Genomic DNA, 21,837 nt, shown 5'->3' on the forward strand with positions numbered 1-21,837 from the left:
TTTTTGTTTTTTTTTTTTGAGTTAAATTTTTACTAAAATAATGTTAGTTTTAGTTAAAAATTAATTTGAATGATTAATGATTTAGTCAACTAAATTCGTCGGTAGCATCCGTTTTTGATAGTAGTCGATAGTTTTCCAAAGCTTTGCTTTGCAGTTCGTTTTATTTTTCCTTTTAATAAAAAAAAATTTACTATTCATCATCGACTTCAGTGATTACAGAGTTCTTAATAGTGGTTTCCTTTTTAAGTAGAAGTTGATTATAATGCTGAAAAAGATATAAAAATTGGTTTGAAATTATGATTCGAATTATTGAAGTTTTTTTTTTAAGGAAAATTACGTCTTCATTTTGAATTTGTATAATTCTGTGTTGAATTTTGGGTGCAAGCTGGCAACTCATTTGTTCTAAATCATCTAACGATGCTCGTCTTAACATCTGTAATAAAATTGAAAAATCAAAGGTTTATAAAAGTTTTGATTGCTTTCATCATTTTACTACAATTAAATGGAGAGCTTGTAGTAACATCACGCCTATTATATTTGGGCCTTTATCAGCCCAACAAACAATTTTGCATCTGTAAAGTTTTACAGGTGCTTCTATAGCTTCTGTAAAGCTTTATAGAAGCAAAATTGTTATTTGGGAGTTGACGAAAAATGCTTACCTTTGAAGAAGTCGTGCTATGATCAATCGATTTCGAACTATGTCCAATTGATAATTTTCTAATTGGTGATGGTCCATCTAAATCTAAACTATCCAACATTTGCACCATGCTATGTCTTCGTGATAAAGTCACTAACGATTGGCGATGTTTTGAGTTTTTGGTCTTTCCCGTTCGCATATTAATAGCTTTGAAATGATTTTGTAGGACTAATCCAAGTTCTGGACATGAATCATCATCCATCTTAAATTAAAACAAAATAAATATTTTATTTGAACAGACAAACCAAAAACTTATGTATGTCACAAACTTACCAAAACTTTAGCATCTTTAAACATAGTAAATCCATCACATCCACCATACATATAGCTCTTAATACATATTTTGTATATTTGGTCCATTTTAAGGAACTCATCGGCAATTTGAACAAGTTGTGGATCTATTCGTTTGCCCGGTGGTTTTGATGGATCAAATGCAAATGTCACACCCGATACCTATGAAGATTACAAAAATTAAAGCATATTTTTAGGCAGATATATTGTGTTTGAAAATAATACCTGTGGAAAACGTCCTTCAAGCTTTGGATACATGTAGACTGCATTTTCTAAAGCTTCCAACAGACATTTCCCTGTAATTTCAACCACAATCAATGGATCTCTCATAGGAACAATATTTACAAGATCCTTCATTGTAAATGGACCAGGTGGATGGATTTGATCGGATCGGAATGTTCCAGAATTTATAACAACTACATCAGCCCCAGTTGCTGCTAGAACAACATCACACACCCAGTCACCAAGATTTGTTTCTGATGTCCGGATTGATGAAAAACGACCATCAAGTTCCACAGAAAAGTTTCCTAATACTTCGGTCATTTTTGATTCAATAACATCTAAAATCAAAATTTTAGATTTTAGAAGATACAATTTTGAACTTAAATTGCTATAGTGAAAAAAAATACCAGAATATTTCGCCAATTCTGCTTTCAATACGGGTTCCTCCTCAAATGCCGATGTCACATCCACAGGTTCCACATCAACTTGAATTTTTCCATTTTCACCTTTTGTCTTGTCCAGTGTAATTTTTGAAAACTGTCGAAAATCTGTTCCAGATTTAACAATTTTTATTCCATTTATTTCGAGAATTTCGTAAACATGATCATGGCCACCCAAAATTAGATCAATTCCAGGACAATGTTTGGCCAAATTTATATCATTTGGTGTTCGCATGTGCGTTAGTGCAATAACAATTTCACAGCCTTCGTTACGTAACTCTTCAGCTAGTTTATTACCAGCTTCGACGTAGTCAATAAATGTTACCTCTTTTGGATCGATTGTGGGTAGAGTTTCCAACCATTCTTTTTCCACAAGTCCAATAAGTCCGATGGAGGTTTGGTTGTGGAATATAAAATGACTGATTTTGCCACCTCCTAGGGGTCGGCCAGTTTCATTATCCACTACGTTTGACATGAGCCATGGGAAATTGGTCTTTTTTATTAGTTCAGTGAGAATATCGAGGCCATGGTCTGTAGAAGAAAATACAAATTAACGATATGTTAAAAAATGTTTACAATACGTTCCACAAAAAGAAAAAAGTAGTAAGTTTGAGTGGAAACTTAACTTGTGTATTAAAAACACAATCGTTTGCGTGAAAGTTTAGGCATTACATTGCACATCTTTATTTTTGACTTGATCTTCATTTTATCTCGTGAAATATAAAAATTATTTGTAAAAGAGGCTGTGGAATGTAAGTAAGCCTAATGTTCAGATCGAGTGAAAATGAAAATCATTTGAGCGAAACTGTCAGTTTTACTTCCCACGTTCCACAAAATACTTACCAAAATCATGGTTTCCGAATACTGCACAGTGTGTATCCACAGCATTTAGAACCGGTACCATTTGTTCACCTTGTGTAAACGTACTCACTAAAAAATATAAAAATTATTTAGTACATTTTTAGTACTAATAATAATTTAACCTAAATAGTACTTACACATGCTCGGTGAAAATATATCTCCCGAAAATAAAATCAAAGGATCCAATTCCTTAAAAGATCTTATTGCTGTACAAAATCTGGCTGCACCACCAACAGGTTCCACATCTGAATTAGAATCCACATTGTAAACATCATTATAATGCAATATTGTCAATGGTTTCAAATCTCTCATATTGGTGATTTTAGATTTTTCCAATTGACTTATAATCGATTCACACTTTTTGTTCGACGCTAAACGATGATTATGATGATGGGGTTGTTCTTCGACAAGGCTCGAATCGAGCTCGTTAGATATAAAATTTGGATGGGTGTGTAGATTGGAAACAGCTCTTTTGCCTGCTTCTCTTACTTCAATTGAAGCCTAAATTCGAAGATAATAATTCTTTTTTTATTTTTTTTTTAATTTAAATTAAAGAATAATAATAAATGTATTTTTTGTTTAATAAAATCAGCCAAAAAAGCATAAAATATTGAAATTTTATAGCAAAAAGCTTGTTGTTCGAGCTTGAAAAGTTTCGATGAAAGGGATTTTTTATATGAAAGAAAATGAGAAGCATGACTTGATGAATGATTTTCAGTAGGATTTTGTTCAGTAATACACTTTTAAGGTAAAAAGTACTTTACACAAAACAATAAAACTCCGATATTTTGCCTCCCAATTGACTATACATTATATGAACAAAATTTTCCCTCACAATTTTCTACGAGTAGACCCCATCAATGAATATGACCAAAGGTTAAGAGAATTATGTATGGTATTTAACGAAGTTTCCCAATGCTACATAGCTTACTTATAAGACCAACAATCGTATGTTAACATTAAAGATGATGGTACTCTCCGACTGACGATGGCTTCTTTGAAATTTTAAATCTACAATGGCATCCATTGGAAATCAAGCCTTGCACAAGTAAAACGAAAATTTATGTGCCGAATAATAATCTAGCTTCTATAAAGCCTTACAGATGCTACTGTTGCTTCCGTAAGGTTTTATAGAAGTCAAATTGTTAGTTGCAAGGATAGAGGTGTAGAATAAATAATATTCGGGGCCATGGACATTTTAGTTGGAAGGTGTTCCACAAGGAAGTATCCTAGGACCTTCACCGTTTTTAAATTATATAAAAAGTATAGACCAATTTAATTTAATACATTACATCCGAGAAAGGAAAATGTTTCATTGATTAAATTTGGAGGTAATGATTGTGAGATAAAGCATAAAATTAAGGCAAAATTTGGAAAGATCCACATTAAAAAAAATTAGAACCATGCATTAATAATGCATAACAGTCAATGGCTTAAGGAAAAATGAATGTGATCCATCATTTTCCTTGTACTTTAAAACGTTTGATATTTTTAATCAATCAACTTAGACAAACAAAAGACTATAACTATAAGCTATACCTAAAGGTGTATAATAATAATAACATTTCATTTTTATCTGAACTGCTTTCTAGACATGAGTAAACAACTTTGAATAAATTTACTTTTAATTTGCATACACTGATGGATGGCTATATAAAAGTAAAAAAGTTAAATTAAGTTAAATTCTAGACATTTAAAGTTCATCATTTTAAAATGAAACTTTTATTTATTTAATCAAAGTAAAAATAAATAAAGAGAAAAGAAATTCATTTTATCTCATTACACCTTTCCTTTAACACTTAAAATAAACTATCCTGTGATAAAGAAGTGAAAACTGAGCAAAGTATCTTTATAGTAAATTGTGAGAAACTATAATCATGTAAATTCTTAGAATAACTGAACCTTTAAGATGATAAGAAATAAGTAAATTTAAGTTATAAGAAGAAAATTGTATAGGGGATTTAAAAAGTAAAAGTAAAGAAGTTTAAAAACTTTTCAAACAAACTAATATTTATCAAATTGCGTCATATTAGGTATGAATCTTTGCAGTGTTAAGAGATTTATAATGTTAGAAGCAATTCATTGAGTCGTCATCACCATTAAATTAATATCATATAAGAAAATAAAAACAACAATGGAGGTATTTTTGCTTGAAAAAATAAAAGTAACATAATTCATTCTCAGTATATGATAAGTGTACCTCCTTTGGCAATAAGAAAGTGTGTGTATGTATAAACATAAATAAGTAATATTTTGCAAGAGATATGGACATCTTCATATTCACGTTGTTGGCGCGCGAAGGTTATATGATATGCCCGAGGCAAGTTATCAAAGTAATGCCTCAAAGTATTTGAATTACAATACCTTAGAAAATTATCCTCTACGTGATGTGTTTTAAGTTTTAACTTCACAGATATTATATCTCATGGTTAAAATTGAGAGGAATTACAAGGAATTCAATTCAAAATTTGTATTTTAATCTTAAAAATCTTTGATGCCGGGTACAAAGGGGTTAAGTCAAAAAAATCGATTTTCGGATTTTTATTGGACTTCAGTCAGTTTTTTTTTTCTCTTTCGTTTGGTCCTATCGCCATAGCTCTAGCGTATCTCCTTCTGTTAGAAATGATTCGGTACAAAGGGTTTAAGTCAAAAATTTTTTAAATTGTATGGTACTAAGGGCGTAAGTTGACTCAACTCCTTTGTTTATGCATTCATTTTTAATTTTTAAATAAAAATATTGATCCTAAAGCGTTAAGGGGTAATAACACCTTGTAAACCATGAAATCGAGCGTCATATTCATCAGCGTATAAAACAAAGAAGAAATATTATTTTCTTTTTGTGTTTGTTTAGTTTAATTAAGTATATTAATAGATAACAGAATAGGCTAATGTTAAATTTTTTAATGATGTGAAATTTTTTAAATGGCGGTGTATTTCAGGATGATAGTAAAATCCTGTGCTCCCATCGGGCGACCAGCTAACTCCTACAGTTTTTAACCGATTGGGCTGAAATTTTGTGTGGAGCTTAAAAATACTATTTTCTAGTGAAGGACGTAGGATTTTTTTGAAATATTAATTTTTAAAGAAATGGCATTAGTTTGAAAAAATTATTTCATTCCAAAAACAAAATTCGTTGAAAAAAAGACCATAAAATCGCTAAATTTTAATATTTCAAAAAAATCCTACGTACTTCACTAGAAAATAGTATTTTTAAGCTCCACACAAAATTTCAGCCCAATCGGTTAAAAACTGTAGGAGTAAGTTGGTCGCCCGATGGGAGCACAGGATTTTACTATCATCCTGAACTACACCGCCATTTAAAAAATTTCACATCATTAAAAAAATTAACATTAGCCTACTCTATTACCTATAAATATACTTAATTAAACTAAACAAACACAAAAAGAAAATAATATTTCTTCTTTGTTTTATACGCTGATGAAAACGACGCTCGATTTCGTGGTTTACAAGGTGTTATTACCCCTTAAGTCAAGAGGAAGAAAAAAAAACGAAAAGCTATTTTTCTACTGTATTATATTATTTCAAAAAGAATTTTATCCTTTGGTAATTAATCACATTAATATTTCCAACTTTCTTTTATAAATTAAACCTTGTTATCAATGTAAACAAAGATTTTTCTTGACTTAACACCTTTGGACCAAGTTTATTTTTGAAGACTAAATGGCTCTAAAGTGACTTAACACTTTTTTTTTAAACCGGTCATTTTCTGGTCAACAGCATATGGATATTAAAATAGATCTAATAAATGATGTTTCTGCATCATTACTTTTAAAAAATAATAATATTTAGATTTACAAACAAAAATTGAAACTTCAATTTCATTTTCCTCAAAACTAAATTTTCTGACTTAACACCTTTGTACCCGGCGCCAAAGAAATTTGGTCAAATTTTGGTTTAATAAATTGAATTGGATTTTTAGGATGTGCATTTGGGTGGTCTTTATCCGGGACTTGCAGTTAGATAGCCCCCATCCGGTTGGAAATGTTGAGAAACAATTTTCCAATTTTTTTTTTTTAATTATTATTTGCCATCCTTCCTCTACCGGATTTCACTTGAAAGGAGAATGGGCAAATTTGTATGGAACGTGGACGTTACGCGGCCATTAATGAATTTGTTATTCTAATGATGTTATTAAGTCTTACATATGTTTTGCAGAAGTTTTATCCTTATGACGTACTCCAGAAACGGGTAAAATGCATTTTTGCATTTAACACTTTATGCAGATTGTCTCAATGTTGTATCTTCTTTAAAATGTATTTAAAGTGCATATTATGATACTCTGTTATTTTCCCTGACTCCGAAGACCTTAATCTTGAATATCCAACCACTAGAACCCAAACTATTAGCTTTTTTAAACAACAATTTTAAGCCTATTTTGAGAGTTTTGTTGTTCAATTTTTTGTTAGTTTGAATCGTTCGAAAAACTCTCGAACAAAAACAAAAGTGGTTGGCTTAAAAATCTTGTATTATGAGTTTTATTGGTCGGATTTTCAAGATCAATGTCTTCAGGGTCAGGGAAAATGACAGAGCTTCATATTGTATATTTAAAATAAAAATATAATCCAATTTTTCATTCACACATTAAACGATGCATTAACAATACTAATATTGCAATATCTTGCATTCTAAATGCAATACAGTGAAACATCCAATGTAAAAGTTTGTCCTTAGATATAGCCCTTTAATTTGATACCAATTTCATTAATGGCCGCTCAACGTCCAAAATGCCCATTCTCCTTTACATATAAATAGATCCTTTGATTTGTACTTTTTTATGGCTAATTTCATTAGACTTGCAGTGAGGGAGACTAAGCAGTTGAAGTAAAAATCCGTAAAAATCACAGAATTGTTTTCGCTATTTAGAACTAATTGATGTCTATCCACCGTGGAATTTTGTAATAAAAAAAAAAATAATAATCCAAGGTCCACCTTAATGTACATACATGTATTAACTTGTAAGCTGCTCTTAAATTATAGTTGTACAAAGCCTCCAAGAGTGGTGCAAAAAATTATTCTTTTTTATTTTTTCGAAAATTTGGATTTTAAATCGTGTTTTTGTTATCCCCTACAGAGTTGCTTGTGAAATTAAAAATGAATTAACGCGAATATTCTTTTAACCAAGTTACCAAAAAAAATTTGGCATTAGGGTTGTTTAAATCTTTTTTTTAGTTAATTGAAAAAAAAAATAGATTTTCACTACAGAGAAAGTTTGTAAAAGTAGGTTTATGATAAAGTAAAAAATTTAGTATTTTGGCATTAGGGTGCTCCGAAAATTGAATAATTTACATTTGCTCTTGGAATTCAACCAAAATCGATGTAATTCATTTAATATAAATTTAATATTATACATATACCAAAAAACGCACTTTGTTAAAAATCTGTACACTAAAACTCATTTTCTTCAAAAACAGAAAAAAAACTTTTTTGAACACTCTAATTTTAAATATTTTTTTTCATCTATAATTTTTTTTCAAATGTGAACTACGCGATTTTTTTTTTATTCCACTATTAAAAGTAAAAAACAGTATTTTTATTGCTCCACCCTAATGAAACATGGTTCACAAATTTTCTGTGTTATTAAAAACAATATTTTCTGGAACTGAAAAAGAAAATATTTTTTTGACTAACGTTTATGAAAGTTCAGTGATGATAAATATACTTAGCAGGCCTGCGAACGTTCTGCAGAGTTGGTGTGTTCAATAATGCAACAAAGCAGAAAGACGATTGTACTAACGCAGATTTCCGACTTTTATGAAAACACCCGTACTTTAAACCTACAGTTATATTAATTGAATCATTTATTTTCAAAACATGATAAGTCCATGATTTCAAATTTTTCAGGAGAAGAAAAAAACGTTCTATTTTCTTTTGTTAAGTGTGGCTAAATGTATAAAAAATATATTTTGTAGAACTTTTACCTAGCTACAGAATATCGTTTGGTATTTACTTTTTGGATCGCGATAGTTCAAAAGATAAAAAATAAAAACGATTTTGGACTTATCATACTTTGAAAATAAACGAATGTGAATTTAGTTTTAAAATTAATATGAAAATTTTTTTAAAGCCGCAGACTATCAAACAATTGCATTTGGGAATAGAATATAATGTTTCGAGTAGTTATTTTACTTGAAAGACGCTTTCAACCTAAGATTTTGAGTCAATAGTCAGCTTCTTTATGTGTAGTCAATTACTCGTAAAAAAGTTGCTGTTTATTTTCAAATGATGATAAGTCCGGGAATTTTATCATGTTTTGACAATAAAAAAATTTTTCGCTTAGTTGTAAAATCGAATATAGACTGAGTAGATGGTTCATATTTTGAAGGCAGGTGTGGTTATACACCCCAAGAACATATTCAGTTAAAAAAACGAATTTTGAAAAAAAGTGGACTTATCATGTTTTGAAAATAAACGATTCAATTATTATCACGTTCAAAAAAAATGTCAGTTTTTCCATAAAAAATACATTTCTTTTGATAACGACGAAATAAATGCAACATTTGTTTTTACTATTCAACTTTTCTAAATCGCATTTAAATATGCAAATACAGTTATCATTTGTATCGATTTGTTAAACATTATTTATTTATGAATCAAATAAGAATGTATGACAAAAAATTATGGAGATTAAGATTATTTATGCAAGACAGGTGTAATAAAAGTGAATGATAAGTGCTTCACATTAGACAAAACGTGCTTTTTAAGTCCACGCATCTACATTCTACAAACTATGAATATTGTTTTTTTTTTAAATTACGCACAAGTACCTACATATATGTACAAGTGCGTAAATTGTTTTTTTTTTGTATCGTGACAAGTTATAAAAAGTTGATAGGACAACACAACATATTTGGAAATTGATTGACATAACAAGAAAGTGGATTTTTATAGAAAGATACATAAATAAACACAGCACATCTAACAATAAATGATTTTGTTTTATGATAACTTTTCATAAAAAAAATGCATATTACATATATATGGGTAACATCAAATACAACATATATACACACACACACAGATAATACATATATATTTTTGTTTTGCTAGAAATGCCAGTGACCTGTTTTAACCATCCAACAACATTTCTAAGACCTTTTGTAACTTCAGTTGCTTCTGTGAGAGCTGATGAGCTATTTTCAACCAAATCTCCCAATTTAGATCGAAGTCCCGATTGTGATGTTATTTCAGCCATAATACTGCATTAAATAATAATATAATAATGAGAATTTTTTTTGTTTCTTAATTCTACAATAAATGAATCTACACTTCTATAACTAAACTGCAAATGAAATAAAATCAAAATAATAAAAAAAAAAAGTGTGTGTTTTTTGTTGTTGTTTAGTTTTTGGACAGTTAAGACAAGTTATATAAATAATTGAGACACTTTTTGATCTATACCTAATACAGTTTAATTTTATAAAACAAAACGCTTTCGTTTAGTACTTCTGCTTAAAGTTTATCTGTCGCATTGAAAAACATTTTAGAATCAAAATACAACATAACCAAACAAACCTAGGCACAATTATGTAAAATTAGAAAAAATGAAAAAAAAAGGTTACGCATACACCACATTGTACCCCTTCCAACTGTTGAGATAGGGTGTTGCAATTAATTATTTTTATTGATAAGTTGGAAAGTTGAACCTAAAATTAAAAGAAAACGGTAATAGAAGAATACTTTTATTACTAAAAACAATGAAACAAATTAATATATTTAGTGTTAATGTATGTATTAAAATACTTAACTTTAATGAATCTTTAAATAAATAAGATCAAAAAACATACAAAAATCTGCCAAAACAATTCCATGGAAGTGGGTACCCTTTGTTTAATTTATTTGGAGACAATTGAGTAGATGTCTTCATTAATATTGTGTTAAGGACAGCTTTAGTGTACAAAGACTCTTTTTTCAAAAAATTCCCCTAATAGAATTCATGTGAAAAATATTTTTATTTTTAATAAAAGTTTTTTTTTTTAACTTCCTCTTTTAAATGGCGACTTAACAAAAATGGAGTGAGCAACGTGAAAAATTTGCAGTCTGCTACAGAAAAAAGTAGCTATGTGCTATTTTTTATAAAGTTAAAAGTTTTACTGAAAAAATGCACCCGAAAAAAGTATATGCTTTAACTTTAAGTAAATACTTAATTTTAAGTAGATATTTAACTCACTTCTATGAATACCAAAATTGGTTATTATTATACAGGGTGTCCCAAAAGTAATAGATCAAACGAAGTATGCTGATAGGGGACCTTAAGGGCTCTCAGAATTTGGTAACTTGTTCATCCCAAATCCTTACGGTTTTCGATTTAATGCAATTCTTGTGAAATTTTGAAAAATCGCTACTTTGCAACAGTATTTTGCTTCCTGCTGCCATTATTGATTTTTGTTTTTTACAATTCTTTTACTAAAACATTGACAAATAATTAGGAACAATTAATAAATCAAAATATTTTTTATTCCATACACCATTTCGCTGCAAATTAACTAACAGTTTCAAGTTTTATAAAAAATCAATTTTTAACTTTTATTTGAGAGCAACACCGCAAACAAAATTTCTACGGTGTGAGAATGGTTTATTATTTTAAAAAATTGCCCTGTTATTGTAGTTTTCAAAAATGTATAAAAGTTTGCAAAGTTGAACTTAGATCGCATAATATTACAATTTGAATTCAACAAAACAGGATTTTTCAGAACAAAAAACAAGCAAAAATAAACACATTTTCTCGAGCTGTTATTTGTTTATTTTTCTTTGAACAAAAGCCTCTATTTTTGTTTGTATTTTTGCTTTGAAAAACCCTGTTTTGTTGAATTCAAATTGTAATATTTTGCGATCTAACAGCACCTTTGGAAACTTTTATACATTTTTGAAAACTACAATAACTGGGCAACTTTTTGAAATAATAAACCATTCTCACACCGTAGAAATTTTGTTTGCGGTGTTGCTCTCAAATAAAAGTTAAAAATTGATTTTTTATAAAACTTGAAACTGTTAGTTAATTTGCAGCGAAATGGTGTATGGAATAAAAAATATTTTGATTTATTAATTGTTCCTAATTATTTGTCAATGTTTTAGTAAAAGAATTGTAAAAAACAAAAATCAATAATGGCAGCAGGAAGCAAAATACTGTTGCAAAGTAGCGATTTTTCAAAATTTCACAAGAATTGCATTAAATCGAAAACCGTAAGGATTTGGGATGAACAAGATACCAAATTCTGAGAGCCCTTAAGATCCCCTATCAGCATACTTCGTTTGATCCATTACTTTTGGGACACCCTGTATAGTTACTCAGCCCTATCGGCTATATAGTTTCCCTGGAAAAATTTCTCTTATTCGAAAAATCGGTATCGGCAATAATTTTTTAATAGAAAAACTTGCTAGGAAAAAATATTCCCTTAAAAAAATACCTATCGGCAATGAAGTTTCTGCCCCTAAGTATTTCTGTCTTTGTTTTTATAGGGAACAGATTTTTTGAAGGATAAATGCAAGTTTCAAAATATTCTGTAAAAAATATTAAATTATTTATTTCTTGAGGGCAAGTGCAATCAACAAAAAAAAAATCGTATAAATGCCTTTGGACACCTACGTAATAATTTATTGGCTAGGTTAACGAAATGGAAACTTTGGTGTTTATTTTTTAGAGAAAAATCCGGATATTGCCACTGGAATATTTCAAGGAGAGCTAGAAGGAATAACAAAAAACAAAGAAAAGAAACATCAATTTATTTACACTATAATATTTTTTAAATCTAAAAAAAAACATTTCTTGGGCTAAACGTTAAGAAAATAAAATCACAACTTACGTTGTTTCGGACATGTGCTTTTAAAAAGTTTTGCCTTTCGGCACGTTCTTTCATATTAGCTAATACAAATATTGCACAACACAGTAATTTATTTGTTTTTTGTTTACATTTTGCACCAAATACCATAAATATTGGAGTTGTCAAAAATTTTGTGTTTTTTTAAGTTGGTTGTACTTCTTTTCCGAAGACAAAATTCCGATGGAGATTCCCGATATAGAAAGATTCCCGGGAGAGAAAATCTATTCCCAGGAAAATTTCTCACATGAGATTGCCGATAGGGCTGACTATTGACTATGTATTGAGAAAATCTTCAGGAACAAGATTTAGTGTCTTTAATGCATAGAACCCAATAAGACGCTTTTAATAATTCTTTTTGAAAGAAAAAAATAATCTATTCCAAATTTTGTAGTGAAATAATATTGGACATAGATTTAATGCCTAAAAAGTAATTGAAATTGATGTTTTCCATTTTAGATAAAGTCACAGAGAATATTATTTGGGAGAGATATAGTTACTGAACGTTTAAAAAAAATTGCATTATACAGTTTTTATCAGAATTGGATTTGATAATTTTGAATAATTTAAGGTTTTCTTAAATATGAAGGGTCCAGGGGAAAAACAGCACCTCTGGACCCTTCATATGCATAACATGTTCCTCTTTTCCAAAACTGACCCTACAGTGTCTCTTCGTAGGCTGAAAGGGATACAGAATTGTGTACATAGTGAATAAAAATAAAAATGAAAACATTAAGCTAGTGTGAAAAGAGTGATCTTAGCACACCCAAATTAAGATTGTTCGAAATACACAAAAAACTTTTTATAAAAGTTAAATTATTCTTATCGTTCTATGTTTCTAAAATTTTTAAACCAGAATTAAGAAAATTGCATTAATGTTTCTCCCAATGATAAAAATGTGTTGGTTTTGCTATGCATCTTCAGTAGACAAACAGAATAATTGTAACCTAAAATTTAAAGTTGTTTTGACGAACAACCGTTTTAAAATACAAATCACTTAAACATTATAGAAAAAGAATAGAAAAAGCTTCTTCGATCGCACATCAGTGTGATGATGAACCTTAGTATAAATAAATATGGTTTTGTGTAACTTAATTCACCGCCACTTTTCAAACTCATATTGATTTACTATCAACTCTTTCCTATTTGACGTCGTTGTTTAAATAATATTTTTAGCTTCTATAATTCGAAAAATTATGTTTATTCATTAAATATTCCATTAGAACATGAACACATATTTTCTCGTCATTGTAAACATTAAACAGTCAAAACAATATTGACCTTGAAAACAAAATACCTAACCTTAAAACAGGTTAAATACACCCAGACGCTCAATCTCATAACACTTGTCTTAAAAGTTTCACTTTCAATTGTTAAACTTACAATTTTAGTGTTTGTTTTATTTTATTATCTAAGAAAAGTAAAATAATTCCACCATTGTGTGCTTAATTATTAACATTTTAGTTTTAAAAACTCACAAAATAAATCTTTGCATTTTTTTGTTCAACAAGATTTTTTAAACTTGTAAACAGACTTCTATCACCAAAAAGTATTAAACTTAGAAAAACTTATCAAGACACTAGTTATTTAATAATTTTAATTTATTCACAACTTTTAATTGAGAGCGATAACACAGACACACCATATCCACGGTAGACGCTCGCTATACAAATAATAAGGAAAACAAAAAAAATTAATTAACATTGAGATTTGTAAACAATTAACAAGTAGTAAGGCGAGAGATTGCTATATTAATCAAATGCAACCACTTTGACAACCACTGAGCGTTTGCGTATACCTATTTCTGTTTCAGTCTTGTTTTGCTCTGTTTTTTTCTTTGTTTTTGTTTATGAATTTATTTATAGTTGGTATAATTAAAACAAACAACAATATATTTCAATGCGTCAAAAAAAAAGTGCAATAGTTTTCTCTTAAGTAGTTTTTTTGTATTTACAATTTTATGTTATGTTTTTCGTGTTGAACTTGTAATGTTTTGATTAGATGCTAATGCCACCCAATCTCGAATGTCAGAGTCAACAACAAGGTCCAAGAGAATTTTTACATTATTTTTCTCATTTTCTAAGAAAAAAAAAAAAAAAAAACCGAAAGAGAAAAGTTCTTGTTTATGTACAATAGAATATTTATTTTTATTTACTTTTTCTTTTTTTCTAAATTTAAAAACACAAGAGAAAAATGTACCTACATAAATTATTTTTTTGTTAAAAATTTCACAAATATTTTGTCAAAAGTTTCATTTGTTTTTCTTATTTTAATTTTTTGATTTTCAAAATTTTTGGCAGAAATTATATATGACCTCTTTTTCAAGCTCATGAGCACACGAATAATGTGTGTGAAAGGCGCCAAAAATAAAACACAAGTCAGCCGATTCACTGATAACAGAAGAGGCATAAAAAAGCACAGTGTGATTAAGTTTGTTATTGTGTTCATGTAATTGAGTTGATTGCCTCTTTTCTGATTCTGATTCGAATTGATTTATTATCACATAAAAGACTTCCCATTTTGACGTCATTGTCTAGGGACCACCATCGGCTGGATTGGCTTCGAAAGATTGAAAGACAATTTTTTCATATTATTGTTTTCATACAAATTTTTGGGAAACCGACGAAGTTACGAATACCAGAGTTACGGGCGACAGAGTTACGAGCGTCAAAGTTACGCGAAACCGAAGTTACGAAAAACTAGAGCTACGAATTCTTAAGTTATGTTAAGCTATGACATGTGATTTTTGGGTTGGCAACAATTGCGAGGAACGACATGGAATTATGGAAATACAAACAAGAGATTAACATTTTTGTCATTGGTCAGAACTAAATGAGTAAAGCGAAAATGGGTGTTATTTAATCTCGTAAAATTTTGATTGGATAGGTATAGATATACATATATGGTTTTGTTTTTGTGAGAAGATCGCAAAAACGTTGAAATAGAAAAAAAACATGAGTACACTTATGTAAGTTTGGGGGTCATAATTGAATTTAACTTCTTATTTGTCCAACTAATATTGCAAATACGTATTTTTTTTCTATTAATTAATATAATTATTCATAGCGTATTTTGTAATACCCACTTTGTTATTATTTATATTAAAATAATAACCAAACCATCCCTTTTTTTTACAGACGTTATTTTGGTGTGGTGAACTGTTGTTGCAATTGTTGCCAACCCAAAAATCACATGTCATAGCTTAACATAACTTTAGATTTCGTAACTCTAGTTTTTCGTAACTTCGGTTTCGCGTAACTTTGACGGCCGTAACTCTGTCGCGCGTAACTCTGTTATTCGTAACTCCGTTACCATTTTCAAATTTTTATTTCTCGCTACAATACATTTTGTTTTTTTTTTTGAAGTGAAAACTTCTTTAGTATCGTAGTGATTTGAAACAAGATGAAACGAAAACGCGACACGACTTCAACTTGTTATAACTTTTTTGTTTTAATAGATAGATAAATGAAATTTGTACTGTAGATAGGTAATTAAATAAACTATAAATGTACAAAATTTCAATTAATTTCATATTCAAAATTCTGAGATAACGGTAAAAAGATGTTCTTTTTCTACACACCCTATATCTTTTGATCTAGTGCACATATAAACTTGATTTAACTTTAATACGCATGCTGATAACATAACCTTTTATTAGATTTATAACACATAACGGTACGTGCTCTACAAGTTACACAATCTTAAATTGAAAAATACCTCAAAACACCTGTGGAGATCTGTTGCCGATGACCAGCCACCATTGTAGAAAGTACCGTAATCTAAGTTTGAAATTTCGACATGGTTGGCTTTGAGAAATTCTTACTTTTTTTGCAGGCATCGCATCGTAGAAATACGATTGAAGCGTCTTATAAAAGGTGAAATAATAAGCTGTCAGATTTTTTATTGGTGTCATTTAAAAAAAATGGATTTAATGGTGTTAGAAGAGAAAAAAGATTGATTTTTTTGCTTTTTTGATGAAAACAGATTGGGTTGAAAAATTCTAGCTCCTTTTGTAGATGTTGTATGATGTTGCCATATAAATATTTTGAACTGAAACATAAGCTTTCAGATGATTTAAAATTCATTATAAGTTGTCATAACAAAAATGGATTCAAAGGTGATAAAAGACAAAAAAGTTATGATTTTTCAAGGTTTCACTTCTACCACGTGTGAATTGCACACATGATTTTTTTTTTATTTTTGACAATTGAAAAATGCTAGAATAGTAAAGTTAATTAGATCTACTTGACTGAAATGTAAGGAATTTTTGAATCAGAAGCGACCATCAATTTGATAGATTTTTGTTATAAGAAGAATAGTTACGAAAACGAATAAAAATAAGTTAGAAAATAATAAATTTTAAGAACACAGCAGAGTCCTACTACTGTATTTCTAAAGCCAAGAATAAAAAATGGTAAATTTAGTAACTTCCCACTTTATACAAGTTAAAATATGCATCTAATGAATACAAATACGTTACCTTTCTATAACTTGTGTAAAAGTTTTTATTTGCAATAAGAATGAAGGAAGAGTCTAAACGAAAATTTTGGGTTGAAGGGCGTTTTTCTTTGAGAAGAATGTGATGATAAAAACAAAGAAGTGTAGGTGTACATTTGTACTAGCTACACTCGACTGAAATTTACTTCTCACCCGCAAAAGTGTAGGGTTTGTTGAAATTAATATTTAAAGCATATTTTGTTTTTCTATATCCCAATATCTGCATTTACTTGGAAAATACGTGTTTTTGAAATTGCAGTCATTTCAAAAATTCTATTTGAGTTTTCATCCAAGTTTATGTTTTTTCTTGCTATAAAAAAATGGAGAAAATGCGGAAAAAGAAGTATTTTTGAAGTTTCTTTGATTTTGAAGTCATGGGTTTTACTTCAACCACATGTTTTATGCATCGATCAAATTCTTCTGATTTGAAAAGTTTTGCTGTATCTGAAGGGCCAAAAAACGTGTTTTGTTTCTAAATGTACCTACATTTTGTTGTTACCAGTGCAAAAAACTTTACAAATCGTAAAGAGTCTTCATTAGAGTATTTTTTTAGTTTTTCAGTATTATTGTAAACATTTCTGATTTGATTCATTATATGAATTAAGGCACTGCATAATGGCCCAACTTACACTAACTCAGAATTTCGGTAATGATCTTTTAATACATAATTTCCAACAATTGTTCTTTTGGGGGAAAAAAATAATAAAAATATAAACCTTGGTTGACAAATAATACAAAATTTTTAAATTATTTCCATTATGAAAAACTCTATTTAACAAGTTTAAAAAGAAATAATGTTACACTAGTTATGAATTTTACTGTTCATAAACCAACAATTCCTCTCTTAATGCCCTACCACTTGATAAATAAAATTATTTTAATTAAAAATAATTTCTCTATATATTGCAAAACAAAACAAACACAAAACATTGCTTTGACAGATGGACACGATGGCCAACACGTTAATGTTTATTTTCTTTGCCATGGCGGTTAATCAATAACAAAGTCTGTTTATTCTATTTTCCAAACTGATTTTGAGCTATACAGTGCATCAAAATCTTTATCGAACATTTTATACATTGGAAACTCTATTTTTAAAGGCTGTCATTACAATGTTACTTAAATTCTTAATTCTTAAATAAATCAATTGACGTTAAACTACCTAAATGATGTCAGAAAATGTGAAATAATTTACAAATCTAGTACAAATCACTACTACATTTCAATTATACAGCAACAAATTTTTGTTCAATCTTATTCTATTTGGCAATCTTTGTTGAATTTTACAGTTTGCTCCACAATTCGATGTCCATTAGTAGCCGTGATCCTTTGGAGGCGGTAGACTACTTATTAGTAGAAATCTAGTACAACAACTACATTTTCCTATCTACTCGAGTAGAAGATCATTTGTTGATTTTAGTATTATTTCTACAATTAATCATCTTCTCATGAGTAGCCTAACATCACCATTAGTTTGAGAAAAAAAACATTTGTATGAAAACTTTTTCCACCCACTGTACATCGTTTGTCGTATAGATTGACAAGTTAAGACTTTTAAAGCTCAAACAAAGTTATCAGTGAAAGTGACACTGATTACACCAAAAACAAAATATATAGACATTCATGTCATGAAGTGTATAAATCAGGTGTAACATATTTATAGTATTATATACATTATACTTGTGTATAGATATTCTTCCCTTAAGTTAAAGTCTTATGTAGGTTGATGTAATCATTCGCCCATTTAAGTTTTCAATAAAAAGGGACAGCTGAGATATACATCAAACGAAAGATGCAGTCTCAGTACTATCAGATTAAAAAAAGTATCTGGAAATATAATATAAATCATGATGACCAGGAAAAGGAAAATGTGTGGGTAGATGAGAGATAGCCATGAGCATGGAGCTTATGGCTTTATTTCAGCGTCTCAAGCATTTTAACTGCATTGGGTTGCTGTTGTCTTTTGGAGTGGAAACACAAGAACGAAACCCAGATCGGAGTGATAATTTAAGTTAGGTTGTAAAAAAGTTATATTTTGTGTGATACCGCACACAAATTGCTTTGCGTTTGCCCTTTTTTTTTTTAATGGCGTGTGTGTTTCTTAGAATATAAAAAAGTTGTAGCTCTTTTGAGATTCATTGTTATTTAAGGGTTTTTTTTTTCTTTCTGTTTGACTACAAGGATGTAACCTTTGTATCTACTTAAATTTTTTTTATCATGTAAATGTTATATGACTTATATCTTACAAGAAGTGTTATCAAAATTTTGTATTCTTTGGTTTTAATAGGTGTACCTGTACGCATTATGACAGAATTTTAAAATTTGTGGAGTTTTGAGAGGCTCGTAAATTTTGTTCAAAAAACCCTCAGCTTAGTATCTAATTTGCATACAAGAATCATACGTTGATATTTTTTGTGAACCTTGGTACTGCATCAGCTAAGGAACTTTTGCAATTTTTCTTTTTTATAGGTCCTCCACTCAGCGGAAGAAGAAATTGACTCACCTCTGTTCATAATAAGATTTTGCTCAGAATTGTCATTTGTTTGAATTTTTTTCTTTTCATCACCTAATTGGGGTAAGTATATTGGAGAAGATTTTGCAGTCTTTCCTCAAAATTTCTAGAATTCTTCAGGGGTCTTACCTTGGTAGCCTTACAACTACCATGACCAAAAGACCTTCAAATTTTAAATTCAGTACACTATTATTATGTTCACCGATGACTAAAATTTTTTTGAGATCTGTATACAAATTCCAAAAAAGATATTAAAAACTTTTTTCATTAGTCCAAAATAATGACATAAGCTTAAAAAATTCCTAAGTGCCAATTTGATTCATTTACTTTTTAACCAATTATAATCCCACATTATGTTTCTAAGTAGGGAATTCAAATGACCAGAAAAGAATAAATAATGTTGGGTCACTCTGTGACGTATGCGTAACCAAATTTTTTAACTTAAAATAATTTTTTTTTATCGCTGACCAAATAACCAAGCAAATTTACTTTCTATGATCATTTTGTAATTTTTGCTTTGAATTTCAGTTCTTAAACCAAAAATTCAATTATAGAACTCATACTTTTCCGTATCCAATTTTATGAAACATAAATTAGTCAAATTAATCTAAAAAAAAGTAGGTATATGTTTTCGCATGAAAGGTATCACTATCAACCATTCATAGCTTAAGGTTATTAGCCTCATTCAATCCTCCTACTCCTATCATTCATTTCTTCTAATATCTAGTCCCTATTACTATTTATGTAAGTGTCAGATACCACTTCAAAATAACCTAAAAATACAAATTCAAACATCATTATTGTACAGTGTCAATATAGAAGAACAAAAAACAACAAAATATTCAATATTTACTCTTGTAATAAAAATACATTCAAATTTATTTTCAGCCGACATCCAGACAACAATGTTGTCTTACCTATTAGTCTATCAAACAAATAGAACGCACAGTTCACGTTCAATGCTTTTTGTGTCTTTTACAAATTTCTATTCAAACGATTTCATTTAATTGGAAATGATTAGGATATTCCTTTTTTTTTGTATTTTGTGTACCAAGATGGGACAACCTACACGTAATTTGCAAGGATAAATCAAAATTCGATTCTTCTTGTTAATTCAAATGTAAAAGTATCAGGTACGTATCAAAAAAGGGATCAAGTTTCCTGCGTAACAAAAATTATTTTCGGTCCTTTTTCAAGCTATGCTTACAAGACTTACAAGTCTTTATTTTTATAAATCAATAAAAGTCAGCAGCACTCACATCAGAAGCTGAAGTAATTTTTATTGAGCACTTTTGAAATATTTATGTAATTCATTTAAACAATTATTCCTCTGTAATTTGATTTCCCCTTTTAAGTAAAATAACGACTATGTCCCTGATTCTCGGCAATCTTCTTGGATTTTTTTTTTTCAATTTTCCTTGTGAATGCTTTCTCAAGGAAGGTAAATAACTATTCACCGTAAAAAGGATAAAATGAGTTTTATCCTTAGATAATAGCAACATCTCTTTGGAATAAGTTCAATTACTTTTGATCTTTTATAGCCTTTAGATTTATCTATTTTTGAGAAATACGATTTTTTTTGCGCATTCATATCCTATATATTCTATAAATAGCAATTATTACAATGAATTATTGAATTTCTTTGAGTATTAACCTACACCTGAAAAAAATATAATCAAAAATAAAAACCATATTAAAGTGGCTTCTTTCAAGTATCAAAAATACCTCAAAGTAACCAACCACACAATAGCCTGTAAGACATTTTCAACACCATCATCATCATCATGACATTGGTCTCTTGAGGCTGAAATTCCCATCTATAAACTATAAAGAGACATGTTAGTATAGATATCTAACAACTACCCACATTATCGTTTTTGACATTTTGACCTATAAGTAAATTCAGTACCAGAGCCCAGAGGTGAAATGGTTACACTTTGAGTGTTTTGATAAAATAAATAACAGAAAATTGAGATAGAGAGGGACGGTATACAAATTATGTTTGCCTATTGATGTGCATATTCATGGGCTGTTGCCTCAAATTGAAGAGCATAAAGTTTGTTGAAGTGTCAATGTCATCAAAATGGTGGGTGTAAGAGTTACAAGTGAAATTATAATAACCAACACGTTCAAAAGAGACAATAGAATCGTTATGTTTTTGTATAATAGAAACTTTAGGTTTTGTATACAAAGTGAGGTCATTATGATGGTTTTAAAGAACCTTAAAGCTTAAAAATATTAGTTTTAATTTTTAATGATTTATTAATTTTATTGTTTTTGTTGCTTTTTTTTGTTTATAGTTTTGGAAAAAGCTTTGAAATTCATTACCATGATACATACAAATTAACGATTTTGGATCACTGTGGTGTATGCGTAACATTCTTTTTAAATTATAAATTTTTTGTCGCTCACCCAATAGTGTAGCCAATTAACTTTGCATGATCATTTTCTAATTTTTTTAAATAATGTTCATAAGTAGTG

The 21,837-nt window shown here is 29.2% G+C and overlaps 1 protein-coding gene across 4 annotated transcripts in view; it reads right to left on the reverse strand.

Moving 5' to 3' along the window:
* Window positions 1-21,837, reverse strand: part of LOC129907684 (snake venom 5'-nucleotidase) — a 35,911-nt gene continuing 14,074 nt past the window's right edge. Inside the window, exons 1-10 of one of the 4 annotated variants that reach the window (XM_055984005.1) lie at window positions 13,826-14,129; window positions 9,593-9,728; window positions 2,649-3,012; window positions 2,494-2,580; window positions 1,618-2,181; window positions 1,214-1,548; window positions 971-1,150; window positions 660-899; window positions 338-433; window positions 1-265 (exon numbers count right to left, since the gene is read on the reverse strand). In XM_055984005.1, coding sequence (XP_055839980.1) covers window positions 191-265; window positions 338-433; window positions 660-899; window positions 971-1,150; window positions 1,214-1,548; window positions 1,618-2,181; window positions 2,494-2,580; window positions 2,649-3,012; window positions 9,593-9,728; window positions 13,826-13,842 — 2,094 coding nt within the window. In that variant the 5' untranslated portion in view covers window positions 13,843-14,129 and the 3' untranslated portion in view covers window positions 1-190. Of the gene's footprint in view, window positions 266-337; window positions 434-659; window positions 900-970; window positions 1,151-1,213; window positions 1,549-1,617; window positions 2,182-2,493; window positions 2,581-2,648; window positions 3,013-9,592; window positions 9,729-13,825; window positions 14,130-21,837 lie in introns of those variants that run through there. The other 3 variants (XM_055984006.1, XM_055984007.1, XM_055984008.1) reach the window with 3 other exon arrangements.

Source organism: Episyrphus balteatus, chromosome 1 (assembly GCF_945859705.1).
Source record: "Episyrphus balteatus chromosome 1, idEpiBalt1.1, whole genome shotgun sequence".
NCBI lineage: Eukaryota > Metazoa > Arthropoda > Insecta > Diptera > Syrphidae > Episyrphus > Episyrphus balteatus.